Source organism: Pan troglodytes, chromosome 7, assembly GCF_028858775.2.
Source record: "Pan troglodytes isolate AG18354 chromosome 7, NHGRI_mPanTro3-v2.0_pri, whole genome shotgun sequence".
In the NCBI taxonomy this organism is placed as follows: domain Eukaryota; kingdom Metazoa; phylum Chordata; class Mammalia; order Primates; family Hominidae; genus Pan; species Pan troglodytes.
The window spans coordinates 60,741,912-60,762,291 of NC_072405.2; the positions used below are offsets into that span (position 1 = coordinate 60,741,912).

General features: G+C 39.6%; 1 protein-coding gene across 7 annotated transcripts in view; it reads right to left on the reverse strand.

The window, feature by feature from the left end:
• Window positions 1-20,380, reverse strand: part of ST18 (ST18 C2H2C-type zinc finger transcription factor) — a 303,405-nt gene that overhangs the window by 62,983 nt on the left and 220,042 nt on the right. For all 7 annotated transcript variants that reach the window (XM_009455375.5, XM_009455376.5, XM_054656729.2 and 4 more), the window contains one exon: window positions 6,312-6,502. In XM_009455375.5, the coding sequence (XP_009453650.2) occupies window positions 6,312-6,502 (191 nt within the window). The remainder of the gene's footprint in view (window positions 1-6,311; window positions 6,503-20,380) is intronic.

Genomic DNA, 20,380 nt, shown 5'->3' on the forward strand with positions numbered 1-20,380 from the left:
CTGTGCTAATAAACATCTTTGGAGGGAAGAAAAGCACAGCCATCCGGTGTGAGCACTGAGGGAGAGAGTGTCTGTGAGGAAGACAATGTGTCTTTTTGGTCTCATTTAATTTTTTATAAACATTGTCTCTGACAAGGACACTCAAAAATACATCTCCATCATCTTCCTTTCTGGTAATTATCTCCCTAAATCAACAGTGGACTGCCAGGATCAAGTAAATATTGCCATAGTAACTAAAAGCATTTTTGGATGAAGGGAAGAATTCAGTCACAACACTAGCCCCTGTAAATAATGCTGATTATAGGGTGCAGTCTTTTGTTGGGATCTATTCAACATAAACTGAAAAATTTAACATTTTAGTTCCTAGAAAAGAGGCTGGATAAACAGGCACATAATATTTGATAGGATAGCCTATCCTCTCCTGAATTCATATCAGAGGAACTCCAGGTTTAAATAATATATTAAACATAGTCTAAAATGCAAATGAAGTTTTTCTCAATATCACAGTTGGCTATTAAGAGAAAGTGTAAAGGGTTATGATAATTTTAAAGTATTATGAACTACAGAAAACAAATAAAAAGCATTTTCAGTGAATATGCTCAATTCATTGAACTATTCTCTCACTCCACTTAACTACCCACATGTGTACGATAATGATTTATAGACATTATACCTAATTATGCATATTTGGGCTGTGTTAGAGTGCTAACAAAAGCTCTAGAAAGCAACAATTACCTCTGTTGCTTAGCTACATAGTTTAAAATATTCCTATTAAGTGCAGATCACCAGAGAGGCGGGAGTGACAAAAATGCACATGTGCACGACAATGCATTTCACTGTGCTGCTGCCAACTGCTCGCATTTTGGGTCATTTCCAGTTTACATAATTGTTTGGTTCAACTGTTTGTTATATGCTAAAAGAAAATATTTATTAATTATTCCTCAGAAAAAGAGGAGCCCCACCGACAGAGGTGCCTGCACAGCACACGCGGGTTTCTAGGGATGTTCTGCAAATCTGCAAACCAACTTTCCACATTCCACCCCCCTCCCAGGCTTTCACTGGAGTCATAAGAAAAAAAGCTGGGTTTGCTTTGGAAGCTGAGAGATCTGTGATGGGGTGCTTGTTTCTCCCAGCTTTGCAATGGGTTGCCTTCATTTTCTCAGGCTGTGTGTGTTTATTTTCTCTGGGGGCCTGGTGGTTTATTTTGTGCCTCTGCCACTGAACTGACCTAAAAAGCCCTGTTGTTAGCATCAGGTGGACCTAGGCTTGAGTTCTGATCCTGGCGGCCTCTCTTGCAAGCTCGGTGGGGCTGCCTCACCTGCCTGAGCTTGGCACCACCGTAGGCACATTGAGGACAATAGTTATCACCCTGTGTACCCTGTGGAGGCCACACGGGAATACCCAATAGGTATCCAGTCAAGGGTGGCTCTCTTGCCCCTGCCCCAGCTACTATTTTAGAAGGTAGTCATGGCAGGGATTCTATGCAACCTTTATCATAAATAAGATGGGCTTATTTTTTTACCTAGGATAATTACTAACATTGACCCCCAAGGACGGGCAGGGTCCCACTATTGAGAAGGCTCAACTCAGTTCATCCCCACTCCCAGCACACTATGCCATGTTCACCAACTGCCTTTGGAAACTATGAGTGAGTGCACGATATACGATGTGGAGGAAGAAACCTCTAGGGGTATAAGGTGGTGTGGCTGGCCTGGCACTACCTGCTATGTGACCTTGGACAGGCCCTTGGTTGCCTGAGACTGGGTCCTCATCTTCAAAACAAGGAAGATCCAATGATGTGATGACTGGATGGATAGTTCAAGGATCCCTCCTAGGACAACAAACTGTTTGCTCCTGGCATGGTGTTCAGCTGTTTATTTCATTTAATTGTCACAATAAGCACAAGAAAGGCATTTTCTACTCCAGTTCACAGAAGGGAAACTACAATTCTACAGAGGGCCAGGCTTGCTCGAGACCACATGGCCAGCCAGTGCAAGACTGAGACACAGGACCAGGGCTGCGTGGCTCTCACTCCATGCTCTGCCCTCTGAAACATACTACTCCAGGTCCCACAGCCATGAAAGGCTGTATGTCCTGGCTGGTGTTTTGGAAACACAGCGACCCTTAGGAGAAACAGCTAAGAACACTAGTAGCTCATTATTTTCTCAAGTTTGGATATTTTCAAGAGTGAATTTATATGAAGATACTAGAATGCAATTGTCAGCTAACTTTTTTTTTTTTTTTTGAGACGGAGTCTCCCTCTGTCGCCCAGGCTGGAGTGCAGTGGCTCAATCTCTGCTCACTGCAACCTCCGCCTCCCAGGTACAAGTGATTCTCTTGCCTCAGCATCCTGAGTAGCTGGGATTACAGGCAAACACCACCGCATCTGGCTAATTTTTTTTGTATTTTTAGTAGAGACGGGGTTTCAGCATGTAGGTCAGGCTGGTCTCGAACTCCTGACCTCGTGATCCGCCCGCCTCGGCCTCCCAAAGTGCTGGGTTACAGGCGTGAGCCACCGCGCCTGGCCAATTGTCAGGTAACTTTCAATGAGAAGAACGATGATGATCAATTATAAATAAAATAAACAACATGACCAAACAAAAACTAAAAGTGTTCCAACCTCAACTTTCTTAACAACAAAACTCTAATAGGTCAAAAAATTTCTAGGGTCAGCTCTTGGGAGGGCATAACCAGAGGGTTACAGCCAGCCAGTGAGAAGACTGTTCACTGGTCCAGGCCTTTCTCCATCCTGAGCACATTCACAATGTGGGGAGGGAGCAGGGGCTGGAGCTGGGATGATTTTTAGAGTAAAAAGTAAATGTTTCTGCCTGATACATACAAGTTCACAGTTGTTTCTTTACGTTAAACCAAGACCTCTACTCAGAGTTTTCTGGTAATCCTACAGATACAAATGAATCCCAGCATAGATGTTGGCTGTTCTGCAAAGATACAACTTTAAAACATCCTCTGAAAGTCACAACATATTTTGAGTTTGTCTCCTTTAGTAACACTGGATGTTATTATAATTGGATTTCAGTTCTGTTTCTGTAACTAGCTAGGTTACTTTTATAGGTAAATTGGTTTTCCAGGCCTCTTGAATATGTACATTTTGCTGGGAATAAAAGCCTTGGAAAAATGAATTCATCTTTCAAAGTTCCAAAAGCAGAGTGGTTTATCCCTTATTTGCTATTAGTTGAAAGATAATGTGTTAAAAGTGTCCTCCCAGCCCCTAGAACTTCTATGACTGTGACATATTTCCCCATGAGCTTGTGGTTACGCTGCTGGGGACCCCACACCTGGGCTTGGTTAATCTTCCTTCCGGAGACTTTCATTCTCCCTGCCTGTGTCAGGAAAGCCTGTGCTTATCACTCTTCCTCCCTTCTGGTAGTACTTTGCAAGCTCGTCTCCTCAGGAAGGAAGAGGTAACTGCATGGTTTGTCCACGTTCTCTTCTATCCCCTTAACGGCAACCTGTATCTTTTTGAAAGACAGCAGGTTGAGGATATGGATGAAGTCTGTGCCATAAAGCGGAATAAAACTTTAGCATTCAAGCTCCTGACCTCAGTCTCTTCCTGAGCACTATCCCTTCTCTCATCATCTGAGCTTCCCAGCTGCAGATGATATAATTGGGCACACACCTGGCCAGGTAAATACCCTGGGGTAACCAGAGTACATGAGAGGCTAGATGAAAAGCCCTATGCTGACTTGGGCACTAACTCAGTGCTCTTTCCTCCTAGGTAACTTGTTCAGAGGGCTGAAGGCAACTTAGAATCTTTGTTCTTTTGACCAGGCATGGGGCCTGCCATTACTGGAAACTGTGACTTCATGATTTGACATTGTAGGAACTTTGACCATTCTGCATTCTGAAGGTAGTCAGTGTGTGAGGACAACTGAATTACAGAGCATCGTTAGTTGGGAAATAATTATTTTGCTTGTCCTTCCAATTGTTTCCTAATTATCTTCCTTCTAACACCTATAAGATCCATTACCTTCAGCATCAAATCTCTTTGGTCCCCAATGATTTCATCTGTAAAACTGTGCCCATAATCACACACACTCGTGGCATTATGTGGATTAATCGATATCATTTACGTGTCTGGAATATATTAAGAACTCAAAAACAATGGTCACCACTGCTGCAATTTTAGCATATTCATTATTATTATTAGTGGTTCTAATATGAAATATAAACATAGTTAACCTATTTTTGTGAACCTGCAAATAGATGTCCATCAGTGCTTGTAACTGTGTGTTTAACTGGAGGACATCTGGACAATATATTCACTTGGTTCATATCAAACATGTACAGTGGTCAACAAACTACAATAGAAGGTGACAAGTCAGCAAGCCAGATATAGTCTGTCTTCACAGCACTTAAAAGAATGTGCTGATGCAAACGCACACACATTTTCTTAAACACTTGGCAAATTAATGTTAGCTAGATGGATTATACTGCAAGTCTAACCACAAATGATTCAAAGACTTTCCCTAATACTAGATTCAACTTGAAAATTTTCATGAATCAACAAATAAAACTGAGCCAGGCATGGTGGCTCACACCTGTAATCCCAGCACTTTGGGAGGCTGAGGCAGGCGATCACTTCAGGTCAGGAGTTTGAGACCAGCTTAGCCAACATAGTGAAACCCTGTCTCTACCAAAAATACAAAAATTAGCTGGGTGTGGCTGTAATCCCAGCTACTCAGGAGGCTGAGGCAGGAGAATTGCTTGAACCTGGGAGGTGGAGGTTGCAGTGAGCTGAGATCCCACCATTGCACTCCAGCCTGGGCGACAAAGTGAGACTCCATCAAAAAAATAAAATAAAATAAAATAAAATAAAATAAAATAAAATAAAATAAAACAAAAAAAAACCCACCAAAACAACAACAACAACAATACAAATAAAATTGATCAGTTCAAGGAAACAAAAAAAAGTCAAGGGTGATTATAATTTACAGATGAGCTATGAGGCTTTAAATCACATGCTAAATACAGAAAAGCCAAAGAATTTACTTAAATACCTTCAAATCAGAATACAACTTTGTTTTAAGCACAGAATTGCAAACTCTACTTTCAAGCCAATATTACTGGATCTAGGATGATTCTGAACTGAGATTTGTGCTCACTCATAAGTATGCCCTTAAATCTTTTCTATTAATTCTTATTGCTAACTATGATTGTACATGCCATGAAAATTTATTACATAAGAATCTCATTGCCTTTTGTTTGCATAATTAGTACTTATTTTTAAATAACAAGTTATTTAGTATATTTTGATTCCTTTAAAATTCACATTCAGAAAAAAATTATGTTTAGAATATACACCTAGTTTCATTTTCTACTAAGTCAATTTTTAGATCTTAATTGTTTTCTATAATTTTTGAGAGTTTTTGCATGTCCCTCAGCTTCGCCTTATGCACAAAGTGATCAGTGATATTCGAACTCCTAGAGGCATGTGACTACCAGGAACTAATGTGAATAACATTCAATGGGGAAAAAAGAAATCCTAAAGTTTTGAAACGTAACTACATTTCACTTAGCACACAAAAGGTGTTTGATGAGTAAGTGAAGAAGTGAATCAATTAACTAAAATGTGCACCTAAAGAGAAACTTAAATAACTTATTTTTGAAATAATGGGCACAGTGATAACTTTTCTATAATACATCATTTTCCTTCAGTCTCCTTCTGAAGACTCTAGTCTGCCAACTTGAGGTTGCTTCTATACTTGATTGCTATAGGCATTTATTCAAGAATATTAAAAATATTAAGGCCACAGACCACTTGCTTTGGTTCATGTTGTTATTACCAATTATATTTTGGAGTAGAAACCATATATGTTGATAAAAAAAATTAAAAAAAATTTTTAACTGTAATATATACATATATATATCATCATCACTAATGAACATTATATATAACTTGATCATTGCAAAGGTGTCTTAAAGTTTAAATATGCCCTTGAACTTAAAGGATTCTTTCAGGAATCCTTCCTATTAGGAAGAAAAAGTACTCTTCAACTCTAAGACCTAGTATCTTGTATTTTCTTCAAAAAGAGGCATAGTTCAATTGTCTGCTTTTGAAAACGGATAGGGCAAGACTCTCTGTTGCTTATTTATGGACCCTCCACAGTTACTGATTAAAAACCAGGTCCTCAATAAATGAATGTCAAGTAAAATAAATGTTTGATTTTGCTTCCAAATCTTAATGTACTTTTACAACCATACAAACCATACAAACCACACACTCTACATGAATTAGCACAGAGTCCTTGGAGCCAGGGAGCAGGTAAAGTTTGGGCTCTCCTCCTTGCTACCTGCGGTAGAGTGACCATGTGTTTCCAAGGGGCCATCGTCCTCTGTCCTGTCACTGTGGTCTTCTTGGCAGTCTGCTTTTGGGCTGTAGTGTCGGGGCTTCATTAGCAGGGATTTCCTTTTGTTGACTGGAACCCCCAAAGCCTGATCTTCAGCTCTTCTCTTCTTTGCCATGGAGCAATCATAGGCAACACTGTAGTGATTGAGGAAAATTAAGAATATGGTAAATTAGCATTTACTGCTGTTTGGCATTTAACTTTCATGAAGTCTAACCTAAAGCCTTTGGAAACTTGGGACTAGAGGTTTAGGGTTGGTTACTGGCACTAACAAAAACATCCCATCTGTGGACTCCACTGAACTGTATGGATTCTATTTTACTGCCTATCAGAAGAGTTTTTTTTTTTTTTAAATCATCCTTAATCCTGAGTAAGCATATGTTAATCTGTGCTTTGCTTGGCACTACACTAAATACCCAGGGAGGGATGAAACAAGATTTGCACTGGTTTGCTAATCCTAAGAAACAGCTAATGTGAAAAATATACCACCAGATACAAAAAAAAAAAAATGTGCCCAGTATGGATAAATCACAAGATTTTTCAAATAATTGTTTGCTACTGAAACTGCTTATCTCTGCCACCATTGTGGCTCAAACTTGAAATGTCACATATCTTGGACTTTCACTTAAAAAAAAGGAGCACAGAGCAAGGGGGCTAGCTATGAACATCCTGTCTCCCCATCTCCAGTCATCAAACACAAAAAAAGTGGAAAGATGCTACATGGCATTCTGCCTTCTGATTCTCACTCACTTGGCACACAGAACAAATAAAAGGAGGAGAAATAAGATTGGATTTCACAAAAATGGACAACAGTTTATCCTCACTCCTGTTCTCATATGGTTTTATTTGGAAATGTTCCTGAGGGTGGCCCTTTCAAAATAGATTTCCTACATATAGCTCACTCAGAATTAATGCAGATCACTCTATGTGTGAAGTTAAGACAAACATTCTCTTGGCAAGATCCATGAAAATCAGAGGGTTTGGCCAACTGCGAGTCTATAAGAGATATTTATTAAATGTACTTTGAAGAAACATGTGGAGCTTTAGATGAAAAGATCCAGAGAAGAGAATCCTAGACTCAGAGTAAAAAGATATGACTTACTCCATCTCTAAAAGATGACTAAATCCTCAGGAATATTACTAAATAAAGAAAGGCCTTAAACCATTATTTTACAAGCATCAACGCAAAAGATGGTGCCTATTCGTGAAAATGATTCGGTTATAGTCACACAGGAACTCTTGGCTTTAGAAGAGTAGATTCAAAAACTTCCAATGGGGGTAAAAGTGTCATTTCTTCTAAGAAAGAAGAAAAAAGATCCTGGAAGAAGAGATAATTAGACAGCTGGAAATGTCTTTAAGAAGATTAAAAAGTATAGAATTAAAAATCACCCTGATAGGTAATAGGTAAAAGAAGAGTGAAGTTTCTAAATCAAGCAATGTGCTTTCACAAAACTTCTCTGATGAACCTAAATGTAAAGTAACCATGTACAGAATATGGAGCAAAATGGAATATAACCAGATGACCGTGGGAGCAAACACCACCACGATAAGAAGATGGGGCAGGAAGTGAGGACCAACATGGACTGCTCTGCTCATTTGTCAAGGAAAATACAAGTCTACACCGTAGATTATGATGTAATGAGAGCCAGCACAAAGAAGTGGAAACACCTTTACGCTTGCCTTCTTTGTCAAAGGAGACTGGCTTTGAGGGGCTGAACAGGGAGGCAGAAGAAACAGATCAAAGGGGCATAGAGTTCCTAGAGAAACTCTAGGAACCTCTTGAACCTCCTGAAGAGAGTATAATAACTGTGTCAGTGTAGGATGAAGAGGATAGTTAAAGTATCCTGAGTCAAATGAATTTCCACCAAAAAAAATCCTTGCAAAATATAAAACTAAGATCATTAAGCCATTATCATGAGCCAAGATTTGTAGCAAATGGGAGAGGCTCCTATGTCATTCAGATATTAAAGCAGGGAAAGGAAGTGGATTCTAAAAATCATAGTAATTTAAGCATAACATTGGTATTGGGAAAACAGCTAACAAAGGATATTAAAGTGAAGATGTTTCAGGATCCCGATTTCAATTCTTTTACATAAATACCCAGAAGTGGGGCTGCTGGATCATATGGTAGTTGTATTTTTGAGGAACATTTGCCCAGTTTTCTATGTTCATTGCATTTCTATGTTCATTGCAACTATCCCCAATAGCCAAGATGTGGAAACCACCTAAATGTCCATGAATAATTGACAAATTGATATGTGGTGCATACATACAATGAAATACTCTCCATTCTTTAAAGAGAAGGAAATATTGTAATATGCAACTACATAGATGAAGCTTGAGGACGTTATTCTCAGTGAAATAAGCCAGACAAATGAAAGACAAATGCTGTGTGACTACACTATAAGTATCTACAATAGTCAAAATTGTAAAATCAGAGTGGGATGGTGGTTGCCGGGGGATGAGGGAGGGGGAAATGAGAGTTACTAATCAAACAGGCATAAAGTTTCAGTCAAGCAAGATGAATTAGCTCTAGAGATCTGCTGTTCAACACTGTACCTAGAGTCAATAGTGTACTTCACACTTGAAAATGAGCTCTCATGCTGCATGTTCCATAACAGAACTGAGGAAGGAGGAGAAGGAGAAAGAGGAGATTTATTTTTTGGCATCAGGAAGCATTGCTCAATGAGACCTCGGGTGGCAGGGATGGTTAATAAAAAATTGGTCATTAAAAAAAGTTATTTCTGACTTTGACGACTGCGGTGATGAATGGGCCTGAACTCATACTGACTTTAAGATCCTTGCAAACTGTATCTTATTAATATCATCATCCAAATTTACTTATAAAAACGAATCACATTAACTGCTAATAGTGGGGCCAGTATTTGAAACCAAGTCTATAGGGCTCCAAAGCTCACGCCCTCTCCTCCATTTTACTACATAAGGACATAGATGTGGGTGATTTCTGTATGCATTTGACAGTTGGTTAGAGTAGAACCTGGATGAAACAGCAACCTCTCTAACTAGAAGAAAGATGCCTGCCACAGGACCTTGCCCACTGATTTGAGTGAGGATATACACAACAGTCATTCAGCCTGAAGAAGATACTGAGTTGCAGCAATGAGAAGCACCTTGCAAAGTAATAAACTAAGACACTCCCAAAATGTCCATAGCCTGGGGCAGGAGAATGAACCTAATGAGATGGCAGTTAATGACTATAAAAATAAAGTTCAAGATTTGGGTCCAAATAATAACTGTGTGAGTGTAGGATGAAGAGGATATGTAAGGTTTTTATCAGAACTAAAAGTTTAGCTTATAATAAGCTATTGTATTTGATAATAAGAGTATGTGAAATCACTTAAGTAATACTAGCTGTGTAATCTGCAACAGATAGTTAAATTTTTGGAATATCAAATTCTTCATCTACCAAATGGAAATAATAACTTCTATATCACAGGTTTTGTGGATAAAAGAGATAACATCTGTGCTAGTAGTGACAAAAATAGGTAAAGATGGAACTGTCTTGGCTCCCAGCTCAGGGCTCTCTGGACTCCATCAGCACTGGCTGATGCAGCATCACAAGCTTTCTCCCTGGCACGCTACAGAGATTTACGCAATGCATGTATGTCCATAAATGCATTCTACTTTTTAACATATTATTTATATTTACATAAATTGCATTAGATTTACACATAACATTTGCTTTAAATCTCACATTCTGTGCATTTCTCCACTGGAAAATACCCACGGCCCAGGCAGCATTTGGAGCTGAAATGAAAGGCTTTATAATAAATATTACTCTTTGTGTGTGCATGGAAAATGGTCCCTTTTCCTAGTTTTCCCTGAGGGCACACTATTTTGGCTTTATTGTGACACTTCACTGTGACACTGCAATGAGGGAAAGCCATGCTTTACATGTCACTGAGAGAAATGCCACAAAATGCTAACATATCTTCTCAAGGTTGCCAGAAATCATTTCCACTGGGTTGTGTTTTCCCATCTGCGGAGCTCTGAAATGTTAAGGAAATAAATGAGCTCTATTATCTATATTTTTCTAGTAGATGAAAAAGAAGAGAAAAAATACACTCAGCCCTGCATTTATTGTTCTATTCAATCAAACTGTTGCTTTAAACATCCAGCGTCCCCCAGGAAACTTTATCAATGCAGCAAATATCTTTCAACTCCATACTATTCAGGTTTTGACTGTATTAAAATCTATTTAAAAGATCTGTATTTTTTACCTGAAATTTTTGATTATATATTTGAGAAATATACCTTTTACTTAGAAACTTGAATTCTCATTTGAAATGGTATTCCCTTTGACACAACAGTGGAATGAAAAATTTTTGGAAAATCATTGAAGCAAACCATAATTAGATAACACTAGTGATCAATTCTGTACTGGAAGTATGTTTAGAAGTCAAATGTGTTGACCTTTCAGGTTTCAGAAAAGATACATTAGGAAACTGTGAATCCTCCACATCTAGAGTTTTCAACTTATCTACTATAGTAATAAATTCTCAATGAAGTTTTCAGAAGTTATGTAACATATTTTTAAAATGTAGGTTCAGCAATAGATACATTCTGGGCACACATCCCCAAAAGAATAAAATGCAAAAATAAACAGAGATTGTGAACCTCTGAGTCCAAGGAAAACACTTACATGCTTCAACATTTTCATGGAAAATTCATAGCAGGTATTCCTACTGATTTCTTCTAATTAGACAGAATACCACAGATTCATTGAAAGGGGCCAAGAAGTATGAATCTGAATTAAGACTAAGAAGATTGACAGAAAAGAAACAAAGTAACAAAGGTATGATATGATGATTGAAAAAGAAAAAATTAAACTATTATTATTTGCAGAGGTATGATTATGTTTGAGGAAAATCCAAAGGAATCTACAGATACAATTTAAAAACAAGTAAATTTAGTGAGTTCACTATTCAAAAATTCATTTTACTTCTATAAACCAGCCACAAACAATTAGAAAATAAAAATTAAAAAACATTTACAATAGCATAGAAATACGAAATACCTAGGAATAAATCTAACAGATGTACAAACCTATACACAATAAAGAACATAGTGAGAAAGCTAGTGAAGGCTTAAATAAATAGAGAGATGCAAAGTGTTCATGGATGAAAAGACTCAGTATAGCAATTTCAACTCTCCCCTTCTTTATCTATTAGATTCAATGCAATTCCTACCAATACCTCCAGAGGATATTTCTTAGAAGTTTACAAGTTAATTCTACAGTTTCTGTGGAAATGAAAAGAACCAAGAAGAGCAAAGACAATGTTGGAAAAGAACAACAAAGTTGGAAGCCTTACAATGTTGAATGTAAGACCAATGGAACAGCATAGATGTTCCATTTATTGGGTCTAGAAATAGACCCACACATATACGGTCAATTGATGACAAAGGCATCATTGGGCAAAGGGTTGTTTCTTTGTGAACAGTGCTCGATTAACTGGATATCTATCTGAAAAAGAGATCCCTCTACTTGTACCTCACAGTGTACACAATAAACTCCAGAAGGATGGCGAATTTGCACTGTAAAATAATAAAACTTCTAGAAGAAAATGTGAGATATTATCTTCAAAATGTGAGATAATATCTTCACGACCTTGGGGTAGGCAAAATTTTCTCAAGCAGTTTACAAACAACACTAATTTAAAGGAAAACACTGACAAATCAGAGCACATTAAAATGAAAAACTTTCATTTATCAGAAGTTGCCAACCAGTAAGGGGAGCCTCCTATTAACATTCCATTTCTCCATCCATTTATACAAGCACTGTGAGGTTGTGAAGAGCCACGAGCCCCGCTTCTTGATATGCACACTCTTCTACATGTATGTCATGCTGTATGGTTTTCCAAAGACCATTAAGAGAGAAGAAGCAAGCCAAAGAGTGGGAGAAGGTATTTGCAGTACCTACATCAAAAAATAACTTCTATACAGAATATATAAAGAATTCTTCCAAATAAGAAAAGACTGCCAATTTTAAACCTAGGCAAAGTACATGGGCAGTCACTTCACAAAAGAACTTTTGGCTGATACACAAATGCAAACGTGCTCAGATTCTTTCGTCTCCAGGGAAATGCAAACACCTACACTTAGGTACTGCTCATGCCAACTGGGATGGCTAAAATGAAAAGGCCGACAAACCCCAAATGTCGGTGAGGATCTCAGGCAACTGGAACGCTCATACACTGCTAGCACAGGTAAATCGGTATGGCTGCTTTGGAAACTGCTCAACAGTATCTACTAAAGGTGAACAGATGTCTACTCATGGCCCAGAAATTCCATTCCTAAGTACACACCTGAAAGAGCCATGTCCATATATGCACAAAAGGTATGTTCAATAATATTCACAGCAGTAGTCTCTCCCATACCGGAAACATCGCATAGTCCTTTGACTGCAGAATGAATAAAAGATGGTAGAATATTCATGGCCCTGAATATGCTAGCCGTGAGGAAAAGGCAATTGTTGCTACAAATAACACGGATGAATCCGACACACATATGGTTGAGTCAAAGAATCTAGGCAATGAAAGTGCATACATAATGTCCAAAACCAGCACAATTAATCGATGAAGGCGGAGTCAGGGATGATGACTTTTGTGAGGGTCACAGCTGTGGGAGGTATGAAGGAAATGGCTGGGATACTGATAAAGTCCTGTTCCTTGTTCTGGTGGTGGTTTCATGGGTATGTTCATCTAGTGGAAACTCACAAGGCTATACATACATAAGTTGTGAATTTTTTGGATATGTGTTATACTTCAATAAGTTTACTTAAAAAAAAAGAGTCTTAGCAGGTCCATTTGCAGCCTGGTATAATGTTCAGCCAATGTGAGCTGCAAATTTCTTTGATTACCAAAAGTATTTATAGACTAAAGTCAAAGGTCCTGACTTTAATTGTAGGTTCTAAACCCAATAGAGCCAATGATAACAGGTAAGATTTAGTGAGTACTTGCAATGTGCCAGGGAGTGCTCTAAATTATTTACATGTATCAGCCCACTGGATTCTTGTAATAATATCCTGAGGTTGGTACTATTATATCTCTAAAGCTCAGAGAGGTTGATTTGTCAAATATAAAACAGCCATTAATGAAAGAGTCCAGATTTGAACTCAGGCAGTCTGGACCTAAATCATACCTACAATTATTTAATACTGTCCTTAAAACTATCCATATCATACTATTCAATGATTTAATGAGCAGACTTGCTCCAGTGAGTGAACACAGCCAATGATGGAAGAATATAAAAAGCTTTCCAAACTAACAGTCTTACTTTGTAGAGGCCAATTGTTGAACTTTATTTGGTTTAGAATTACAGTCCTCAACTTTTTCTTAAAGGATAATAGATCACTTTTTTGAGATACTGATGGGGAAAATTTTCCTTGACCTAGGAAAGGAAAGGCATTTTTCATTTACTAAATCTAAGATGAGCTGTGATTAAAGAGCGGTGATCCTTTTTGCTTTTTGGTTGAGTTTGTCTTGCAGATGTTCTCAATGGTATCTGTGTGTACATTTGGCCTAATTACCCAATACATAAATTACTTAAAGAACCATGTCTGAGTTAATTTGCATTTCTATACCACATTTCTAAAACAATTGCAATCTATACTTAAAATAATGATTATTAATTAATGCAATTGATCTTTAATTCCTTTTGCATACTTCTAGTTAAAACAAAACTCAACAATTATTCAGCAAAATCAATGTATATGGACAGTACTATTTTTCCAGCTTATATTACTTTGGAAATATTCACTTATTCAATAAATACATAATAAGTGCTAAATAAACATTTATTTATCAATGTCGTAAGTTTTAAGGATATAGCATGGAATAAAATTGAAAAAGTGTCTCTCTTCCTAGAGTTTTATTATGGAGAAAAGAGATAGAAAATCCTTAAATTGAGTAAAATACATAATATGTTTGAAGATGTTTGCTTTGGAAAAAATATAGCAGAGAAGCGAAACAGGAAATATATGCTAGCAAAAGATCAGAGTTTGAGATCATGTGGTCAGGAAAAGCCCCATTAAGAAGACTGAATTTTAGTAAAGATCTCAAGGAGGTTAGATAAGGGAGAAAATGCAGAAACAATGGGGCACAGGATTGCAGGCAGCAGAAACAGCAGGTGCAAGGGCCCTGAGATAGCACTGTGCAAGGCACATCTGAAGGCGAACACAAAGGCTCAGGCACAGTGAAGGAGGAGGAATAATAGGAGATGAGGTCAGAGAAATAATGGATTCAGATTATGCTGAGAACTACAGACCATTTTAGGAACTTTGACTCAGTGAGATTTGAATACGTTGTAGTGTTTTGATAGAGTGACGGGCTGATTTGTATGTTAGGAGGACTATTCTGGCTTCCATGTTAAGAACAGTTGTAGATAGAAGGTTAGAAACAAGGAGCATGGTCAGGGGTTATGGCAATAAACCAGATGAGAGATGTGAGTGATTTGGATTGTGGCTGTACTAGCAGTGGTGGTGAGAACTGGTGAGATTCTGAATACATTTGCAAGAGAAAGCAAATGGAATTATGAGAGATTAGATGATGGATGTAAAAGAGAGTAAAGGGTCAAGAATGCCTACAAGGTTTTTCTCTTAAGAACTGGAATCATGTAGTTACCATTTCTGAGATGGGTAGGACTTGCAGAAGCAGGATTCACAAGGGTTGGAGATTGGGAGTTCAAACTGGAGCACGTTAAACTTGCAATGCCTACTGCATATGGTGACAGAATCTGGACCTTTTGATTGACACACTAAAAAATATAAAATCCTAAGAGTGCCCTGGATCCTCTGAGCCATAAAATTAGTCCCCTTCTCCCTGCATCACACTGGAGATGATGAATACATGCTTCCATCTCCCCTCCTTGCCCCCAAACAATAACCAACATCATCACACCACAGCATCTGGCTTTCTAAGAGTATAAAGGGTGCACAGGCCAAAAGGAGCTGCAGGATCTAGCTCATATGTATGGCAGGAGCTAGAGGTGTACAGACAGGCTGGATCCTGAAGGTGCTGGATCAAAGGTATGGAATATCAACTTGGATAAGGGAAAGTTGATGGCAAGCCAACTCCCATGCTGGATTGGCATTTGAAAGCCTAGAAAAACAATGGCCCACACTAATCAGTGATTCCAGAACTGCCATTGCAAAGGATAAAGAAGGGATCAAAAGATTCAGAGAAGTGGACATTCTAGGATAGATACCTTCCATAGGCCAGGAAACCCATCCCAATGAAAATCGATGATTCTTGGCTTTTTGTCTCTGGGCCTGAAGCAGTTCTTAAACTCAGAACCCAGTGATTGAAAGAGAAGAGCCATGTCCTTTCAAGGAAGTTCCCAATGGTGAAGGTCTCCCTAGTCTCTTTTCTTAAGGACCTATGGTCGTTTACTTGGAGAACAATTACCCTGGGGAAAAAAGACTGCACAAGCATTCAAGGACTATTGCACTTATTGTCCGAGTTGATACCTAGGGGACTGAAGCTTCATCATGGCCCTTTGATAGAGTGGGAGAATATGGGGGCAGATCACAAATGAAAACCTGTCCCAGGGGGTGTCCTGGCTTCACAAATCTTTCTCATGGGTGTACTACTGGTCTCTGCATGTATAATTGGTGCAGATACATATTGGCTTCTTGGCTAGTGCGGTAGGAGCTAATAAAGTGAGACCCACAAATGAAATCCTCTAAAACTTCTCCCATTCTGTTACCAGATAGTAGATTTAAACATTATATTCTAGGTGGAATGGCAAACATTAGTACAGGTTGGGTATCTCAAATCCAAAGATCCAAAATGCTCCAAAATTTGAATTTTGGGGGCATTGACATGATGTCACACATGGAAAATTCCACACCTGACCTCATGTGACAGGTGCATTCAAAACTTTGTTTCATGCACAAAATTTTAAAAAATATTGTATGGAATTAATTTTAGCCCATGTGTAAAACATGTATATAAAACAGAAATGAATTTCATGTGTAGACTTGGGTCCCATTCCCAAGATACCTCATTATGTATATGCAAATATTCCAAATTCTGAAAAATCCAAAATCCAATACACTTCTATGTCCCAAGCATTTCAGATAAGGGAGATTCAAGCTGTACCACCCTTAAACTTATAGGATGCATGGCTGATGGTCCCTATCATTTTTTTTCCATTTAATTAACCAGTGTGGACCCTACAAGACTGATCCTGGGGGCCGACAGTGGACTGCCATCACGTCAAACAAGTACTGATCCCAACTGCAGCTGCTATGCCAAAATATGAGATCTTTGCTTTAGTGGATTAACATACACTCAAATGCATGTTTTGCAGTCCCTGACATGGTAAATGTGTTCTTTTCCATCTCTATCGGAAGCAGAACCAAGAGTAGTTAACATTCTAATGATGAGATCATGCAGAGCTGTGATCTTGCTGAGGGCTGTGCTAACTGCTATCCTTTGTCAGGATATAGTTTGAAGGGACCCGGCGAATCTGGATAACCCACAGACCATCCCATTGTAAATGTTGTTGATGATACCATGCTAAGGAGAACAGAGAAGCAGGAGGTGGCAAGTATTTTGGAGGCTTTGACAAGACATCTGTGTTTGAGAGATGGAAGATAAGTCGAACGAAGATTCGGGGCACACCATATCGGTGAAGTGCTTAGGGGCTCAGTGGTCTGGGGCATTCTGGCATTTGCCCACTTATAACAAAGGACAAATTATTGCATCTCACACTTCCCACCACTGGGAAGGAAGCATAATATCATATTGGCTATTTTAGGTTCTGGGGATAGCATATTCCACACTTGGGACTACTGCTCTGAATCACACATTGAGAGACAAGGCCAGTTTTGGCAGCATAGCAAGTCCAGGCTGCAGTGTGGGAAGCCCTGTTGCTTGGACCATACAACCTGGTAAAGCCAATGGTTTGTTTAGAGGTATCTGTGCTCAGAAAAGATGCCGATGGAATTCATGGCAAGGTCTAATAGACAAATCAAAATGCAGACCCACAGGGGACCGGAGCAAGGCCATGTCATGTGCAGCAAAGAATTATGCACTGCTAGAAAAACAGCCCTAGTAGAGACAAAATCCCTGACCATGATGTCAGAGCCAACCATCATGAACTGGATTCCGTTAGACTCACCAAGTCATAATGTCAAGCAGGCCCAGAAACAATCCATCATGAGATGGAAGGTCCAAAATTCGGCTGAAACAAGTCTAGTGGGAACAAGCAAGCCATATGAGCAGGCAGCCCAGACCTGTGACAACCACCACAGTGGTGGGAGTACCTCACCCTCAACTACCACATGCAGGGCATGTGCAGGCTTCTGAATAACAGCTATGAAGAAAAGAAAAGGAAGAGTTAGTTCGTACATGGTTCACCTCAGCATCTGAGTTCAGTGTGAAGTTGGTCAGCAGGTCACAACTTAAGGGTGAGTCTGAGAGGAGCAGAGAGAAGAAATCTTCCCAATGGGCAGAGTTATAGGGAAGGGCTCAGGTGCAGCTGGTTCTCCACTTTGTGTGGAGAGAAAAGTGGCTGAGGTAAGAAAATATGCGGGCCCATGGGCAAAGCAAAGAGCTTAGCTAGTCAGGCAGGGACAAGGAGATGAATGGTTTAACTGGAATATCAGGGAAAAGGAGGTCTGAGGAAGAGGCATGTGGGTGAACTTAGGAGACTGGGGGTGAAATGGGAAGGTCTTAATTTTGCATGACAACAGGCACTGAAGGGCATTTACCAGAGGAGGCATTAATCCACCCACAGACAGAACAACCTGGCCAGGTGGAGTTGTCTAGTCTGTTTTCAAGCTTCCCAGGGCTGGCACAGAGGGGTCATTGATGGAGTAGCATTAGTGGCAGGGATTGGGGCATTGAACAGGCCCAACAGCATAGGCTCTCACTAAGACTGATGTAGCTATGCCCACAGCCCAATGTCCAATCTGCCTCCAAAAGAAATCAATGCTGACAATGAATCCTCCCAACATGGCACCATTCCTGGAAGAAACCAACCAACCACTGGACCTTTCCACTGTAGAAGGGGCAGTAACTGAACTTGATTGGAACTGACACAAATTCTGGGCATGGATTTGCCTTCTCTGCCTTCAGAGCCTCAGCCAGGACCATGTCTACCTGAGGTCATGCAGAGTGTCTGCTCTACCAACAGGAAATCCTCATGCATCTCCCTGGACCAAGGAACCCACTTAGGAAAATAACCGTGGAAATACAATCATAAGATTCACTGATACTATCACACACCACAGAGCCCAGAAATTGCCAGCCTGATGGAGCAGGAAAATGGCCTCATGGAGGCATAGCTGAGAGGCTAGCTTGGACGTGACACCTACCAGGATGAGTGTCTTCCTGAGAGGCATCATGCCAAATAAAAAATCATTACAGAATGTGATGTCTTCGGCAGTTTAAATACAAGGATCCAAGAACAAAAAAGGTACAGTTAGGAGGAGCTTGGTTTACCATAATTTCCAGTGACTACTTAAAGGATTTGTACATTCATTACCCCAAATCTAGGTCCTGTAGGTCTGAGGATCCTGGTTCCCAAGGGGAGAATGCTTTCACTAGGGTACACAGAAAGAGTCCTATTCAACTTTGAGCTCAGACTCCTTTTCTGTCACCTGGGTTCTTGTTGCTGAGAGATAACAGGCAAGGAAAATAGATACCGTCCTGGCAGGAGTCACTGACCCTGGTCACTGGAAGTTGTAGGGCTGGGGGCTTATTACATATTGGGACAGGATATATATAGCACCCAAGTGATCCACTGGGGTATCTCTTTACTGTTTCTGGCCCAAACTTGTCAGCAAATCAACCGGTTAGCAGGCAGAGAATCTGAAGGTCATGGTGACCAAGGGCTCAAAGGATCTGAGTCGTGCAACCAAGTAAACTGTCTAGATCAGCAGAGGAACTTGGCAAGGATGAAGGGAATGGGTAGAAGTATAGGTAGATAACGAAGTTAATATACAAAGCAAGTATAAAAGGATTCAAGCTGGAAAGGTGTAGATGTTTGTGCATACCATGGTATGCACCTCCTCCCTTCAGGACTAAGATACGCGTCTTCCCTACTGGCTGAAAGTGTGGGGAGCTGATGGGCCTTAGCTGAATTCACTTCTGAAAATTGCCCTCAACCTGAGAGCCATTTAACCCAAAGTCGCATCTCCCTGGGACAGCCCATATTCACACTTGCCTCAAGGCAGGACCGACTCTGAAGAGGAATCTATCACCAAAGCTCTTGGCAGAGTTGGCTAAGCCTTCCATAGAACCTGCACTGCAATTCAACTTCTCTCTGCCCAGTCCCGCTTCCCTCACATCTGACAGGTACTGCTCCCTGGCAGGCTGTGCTGCGTGATACACAAACAATCTGTACATGGCTAACTGGACTGCATTTTTAGGAAATCAGGAGACAGGACCCTGGGGAAAAGTTACAGTCTTGTGCATTCATCTGAAATAGGCCTTGTGATTCCTAAGAGAGTTAACAGGCCACTGTAAATGACAAATTCACTTTTACCCAGTGAGGACTGTGAAGCTATTGCTCATTCTGTAAGGATAATCCCTGAACTTCATGAGCCAACTCTCTCACCTATGTCTTAGAAACTTTGTGACCACACTCTTGTTTACCGAGCTACAGTGTGTCCAACAGTTAAACCTATAATTGAAGCCTTCTCCTATTACTCATGTCATAAATTCAGCGACTAATAAGTTGTTGCTATTTATTGATGGTTGGTTTGCTGTCATGGAACACTGATTCCATTGACAAGGTTATCTGATAACATCAGGTTTATAAAAGGGGAGAATTTTTTTCCCATAAGGCCAAAGCTAATAGATGCTTTTTTTTCTCATTTAGTTGGGACTAAGTTTTATAAATAATAAATTAATTGCATATCATCTACCACAGAATTTTTTTCATAAAATAACCAAGCCATTAAAAGATACAATTTAATAACAATGAGAGGAGTAACAGGAAATTTCCTCTGAATCGTGAGGTAATAGTAGGTAAGTGGGGTTCCC